The sequence below is a fragment of the Labrus mixtus genome, chromosome 13 (genome assembly GCF_963584025.1).
Source record: "Labrus mixtus chromosome 13, fLabMix1.1, whole genome shotgun sequence".
In the NCBI taxonomy this organism is placed as follows: domain Eukaryota; kingdom Metazoa; phylum Chordata; class Actinopteri; order Labriformes; family Labridae; genus Labrus; species Labrus mixtus.
This window is the reverse complement of record NC_083624.1, coordinates 424,200-429,245: the sequence shown is the minus strand read 5'-3', so window position 1 is coordinate 429,245 and position 5,046 is coordinate 424,200. Positions and strand designations below refer to the sequence as shown.

The following is a 5,046-nucleotide window of genomic DNA, read 5'->3' as shown; positions in this document are numbered from 1 at the left end:
AGAAACGATTAAACATTTTGTGACAAAAGGTGGATATACAATTGCATCATTAGTTGTGTGTATTGTTACTTCCCTAGAAGTGACTGAGGTTCCTGCTAGGGGTGTAACAATCCATTCTATCTGGGGCAATACATGGTTTGGTTGAGCAATGATTAAATAAATCTACTGAAAGTCAAAACATCGATCTAGATCTTCATCCCTCCAGTGAACTCTGGGTCTACCCCAGGGTCTCCTCCCAGTTGAGCGTGCCTGGAAAACCTCCAAAGGGATGTGTCCAGGAGGCATCCTAATCAGATTTCCGAACCACCTATCTGACTCCTTTCGATGCGAAGGAGTAGTGGCTCTACTCCGAGGTCCTCTCAAATGTCTGATCTCAACCTTTCTCCAAAGCTGAACCCAGCTACCTTCTAGAGGAAACTAATTTCCAAGGGACATGGTCATGAGTCTTCTCCAAGTCCACAAAACACATGTAAATTGGATGAGCAAATTCCCATGCCCCCCCCCAAGAAGCCCTACATGGGTAAAGAGGTGGTCCACTGTCCCACGGCCAGGACTGAATCCACATTGTTCCTCCTGTATCCGAGGTTAGACCACGGGTCGTAGCCTCCTTTTCAGCACCCTAGAGTAAAGATTCACCAGAAGGCTGAGAAATGTGATACCCCGATAATTGGAGCACACCCTCTTGTCCCCCTTTTTAAAATGGGAACCACCACACCGATCTTCCACTCCACAGGCACTGTCCCAGACTTCCACGCTACATTGAAGAGGTGTGTTAGCCAAGAAAGCCCAACAATGTCCAGAGCCTTTAGCATCTCGGGGCGAATCTCATTCACACCTGGCGCCTTGCCACTGAGGAGCTTTTCAACTGCCTCGGTGACCTCTGCCAAGGTTAGTGGTACGGCTTTCCCTTGATCTTCAGACTGCCTCCTCTTCAGAGGACGGGCTGTGTGGGTTCAAGAGTTCTTCAAAGTATTCCTTCCGATGTCCAACGATGTCCCCATCCTGAGTCTTCTAACAGTTTGGCAGAACTTTCTTGAGCCTAAACACAAATAAAACAAGTACTTCTCCATAGATTCCCAAAAGTATTACATCATCCAAGGTATTCAATTTGAAGTTGACCAGGTAAAGTCATCCATTACCTGCCAGCTGCCTCTGGAGACAGAAGAGGTTCATTCAATGCCATTGTCTATCAGCATATTTCTTGTTGTCCACCACGATAGGCCCCAATGGCCTCCTTGCCACAACTCTAAGCAGCTATTTAAAAAATGGAGGATGGGAACAACATACTATCCAAGGAAGGCAGATCAATTCAGGAGGGCGGCCAGGAGTTTTTAGCCGATGGGGATCGGAGGCAGGTGTGGGCCAGGTCCATGACGGGGACACAGGATTTGGCAGAGCCTCTGATGAGGAAGCAGGAATAAGCAGGGCATCGGATGGGAACAAAGGATTGGGCAGGGCCTCCTGCAGGGCCAGTTCAGTTCATTCTATCCGGTTATGGAAAAACAAAGAGTGGGATCCAAATCAGAGAACAAAAAAATATTTATTTTAACAAAAGGCAAAAAAGGCAAACAAAAACATATTTTGTTTCTAATGCATACAAAGTCCAAAAAGTCCAACAAAATCTGTCTTATTGCCATAGGAAGACATACACATAGACAACAGGTATCCTCATCATTAAGAAAGGCAAGCAAAGAATGCATACAAACCATTGATTCCCATAGAGAGAACAAGAGCAATAGAGACAGGGTGGGCGGGGAAGATAGAAATAGTGACTTCAATAAGAAGCTTCAGTCAAGAAGCTGCCAGAGCTGCTTCTCTTCTCTCCTGTGATGGAGACCTTGGAGATAACTGAACCATGCTTTCCACAACTCCTCAACACCTCCTGTAGACAGGCAATTCGTCCTCACTTTGAGGTCATGCTGACTTATATTCTGCTGTCCTTCATCTCTCTGGTCACTGCAGCTCTAAACCTGCTGGTCATCATCTCTATCTCCCACTTCAAGTAGAGTAATATTTCATACATCATGGAACTATTAGATAGTAAACAAAATGTTTTTTTATGTTTAAGAGTGAGGAACAGCGTAATTCTAAATATTATGTTTTTTCCACTTTAATCTTTGCTGATCAGTTTTTTCTGAATACTAGACACTGCAAATAATAATGATCATTTTGCTGCTTTCCTCCCCAGGCAACTTCATACTCCTACCAACTTCCTCCTCCTCTCTCTGGCTATCTCAGATTTCTTTGTGGGCCTTCTCATGATATTTCAAATTATGCTCATCGATGGCTGCTGGTTGCTTGGTGACCTCATATGTACTCTGTATCAGTATATAGCATATATTGTTACTTCTTCCTCAGTTGGAACCATGGTACTCATATCTATTGATCGCTATGTGGCTATTTGTCATCCTCTTCATTACCCCAGGAAAGTCACTCTAAAAAGAGTTCAAGTCTGTGTCTGTCTGTGTTGGATCTGTTCTGTGATCTTTCAGAGTCTGGTTTTGAAGGATATCCTGGAACAGCCAGGCAGGTATCATTCCTGTGTTGGAGAGTGTATATTTTTTATTAACTACATTGCAGGAATTGCAGATCTTATTTTAACATTTATTCTTTCCATCACTGTTATTGTTGTTTTGTACTTGAGAGTATTTGTGGTGGCTGTGTCTCAGGCTCGGGCAATACGCTCTCACGTTGAAGCTGTCACACTGCAGCAATCAACAAGATTAACTGCCAAAAGATCTGAAATGAAAGCAGCCAGGACTCTTGGTATTGTCGTGATTGTCTTTCTGATATGTCTCTACCCATATTACTGTGTCGCTCTAACAGGCCAAGATAACCTGCTCAATGCATCATCTGCTGCTGTTGTTATATGCTTGGTATATTTTAACTCCTGTCTTAACCCTGTGATCTATGCCTTTTTTTACCCTTGGTTTAGAAAATCAATAAGACTCATTGTCACACTGAAGATGCTGCAGCCTAACTCGTGTAATGCTCAAGTCCTGTAGAGGACAATAAGTCAAGTAAATCAAACTTCAAATTTTAGATACCAAACATTTATTTTCTGCATTGTGCTTCAATTTAATTCATCAATGTGTGTCCTCTTCGCACTGTGATATAATATGAATCCAGTCTTGTGTTCTGTGTTGCTTATTTTGACTTTTTTTGTGTGTGGATTTATACACATGCAGACTTGAATAGTTATTGTGTTTCTGCTTTACTTTAGCTCTCCATACTTTCTCTAGCTGTATAAAAGCATTTTATGTATATTTCATAAGTAGTTTTGAATGACATTATGGGATTGTAATGAGATCAAATATGTGACACATGGTCATGCAGTAAAGAATTTACCTTATTTTTGTTTTACTGGAATCTTGATTTTGATAAATAGAAGGGTTGGGACAAAACGGCCTAATGAGAGAGAGAGAAAGAGAGCTGCTGTCCTGCTTAGATTACTTTATGTTTGGAATCTCAAATTCAAAATGGTGAACTAAACATGCATAGTATGTGGTTTTAAGGTAATCAGGGGCCATCGATGTTTAATGATAATGAAAAACATTAGAAGAAGAAGAAGAAGAAGAATTTATACTTTATTGATCCCGCGAGGGGAAATTCGTTTTTACACTCTGTCTAGTAAACATGCTACACAAACATGAACTGAAATACACACACATGCACAAACAGGATCCTGTGGACATGCACTAATGGAGAGGTCTCAGAGTGAGGGGGCTGCCCTACGGTGGGCGCTCCTGAGCTTGTGGGGGGGGGGGGGGTTAGGTGCCTTGCTCAAGGGCACCTCGGCAGTGCTCAGGAAGTGGCCTGGCACCTCTCCAGCTACCAGACCAATTTCCGGACTTGGTCCGTGCCGGGACTTGAACCGGCGACCTTCCGATTCCCAACCCAAGTCCCTACAGACTGAGCTACTGCCGCCCATTAAAAACAGGATCTTAAAGAAAAGATTGAGTACCTGTCCTTTTTATAACCTTCTCAGCACTCACAAATCAGGCAGGAATAGAACAAGCCTTTTTTCTCTTTAAACATGTCAAGTGGATTTCATCACCATATTTTAAGTTGGCAGTTCATTGATAAAATGTTACTCCAAAAAAAGATAAGAGATGTGCTGATGTCCTGTTTGTTTATTTTTACAGGGACAGTGTACAGCCAATTAGCTGTACCAGAGTTAGCTATAAGCTAATTTACATCTGTTTTCCCTGGGCAGGAGAAACAAAACATACACTGACAACATCGTCACAACAGTAAGACAGTACACAACCACTGAACAATGACATGACACTAGTTCACAGTGAAATTCACACATAATATCAAAACAATAATAGGCTAAGAGTACCTAACTTTAAAAAAGTTCACTAAAAAAACAGCTATACCGCAACATATATCTCCAATACACCACAACAACAAAGCCATAATAACATACTGTATCAATACGCTACAACATTATCAAATAGAGTTCATGAAAATGTGTTTGTGTGATGAAGACATGATTGAGTTTATTTGAGCCATGATTTGATTTTAAATTTAAATTCAGCAAAGCTACTGCACTCTCATACATCCTGTGTTCTATCCTGTGAGGTGTAATTTTTAACATTTATTTTATGGTTTGCATGATTTCTTTTCTCCTGTCATCATACTTTTTTTTAAATCTAAGCTCAGTGACTTTGATAATAAAAACAACAAATGCATTTCAGTCTTCACAGAAAGTTTGACTTTTTGGACTTTGTTTACATTAGAAACAAAGTAATTTTTTTTCCCCATTTTGCCTTTTGTGAAAATAAATATGTTGTGTTCTCTGCAATTGGGGCCCACACCTTGTTTTTCAATAACATGACAGAATGAACTGAGCATATAATTGATCTGGTAGATTTGTGAGCGAGTGTGTGAGCATTCCGGCTTCCCAAAGAATCGGCCTCCAAAGCTCCCTAGAGCCTTGGCACCTTAAGTTCCGATTGACCCTGCCCCTGTGTTCACCAGAAACTCTGCCCTTGTGCTTCTCAGTCACTCTGACTTTATACTCCCCAGTATCTAAGCCTC

The 5,046-nt window shown here is 41.5% G+C and overlaps 1 protein-coding gene across 1 annotated transcript; it reads left to right on the top strand.

Annotated features, from left to right (window-relative positions):
- Positions 1-1,829: 1,829 nt before the first annotated feature.
- Positions 1,830-3,426, top strand: LOC132987506 (trace amine-associated receptor 13c-like). Its single transcript, XM_061054624.1, has 2 exons — positions 1,830-2,002; positions 2,189-3,426. The coding sequence occupies exons 1-2, from the start codon at positions 1,830-1,832 to the stop codon at positions 3,003-3,005; spliced, it is 990 nt and encodes a 329-aa protein (XP_060910607.1). The 3' UTR covers positions 3,006-3,426.
- Positions 3,427-5,046: the final 1,620 nt, after the last annotated feature.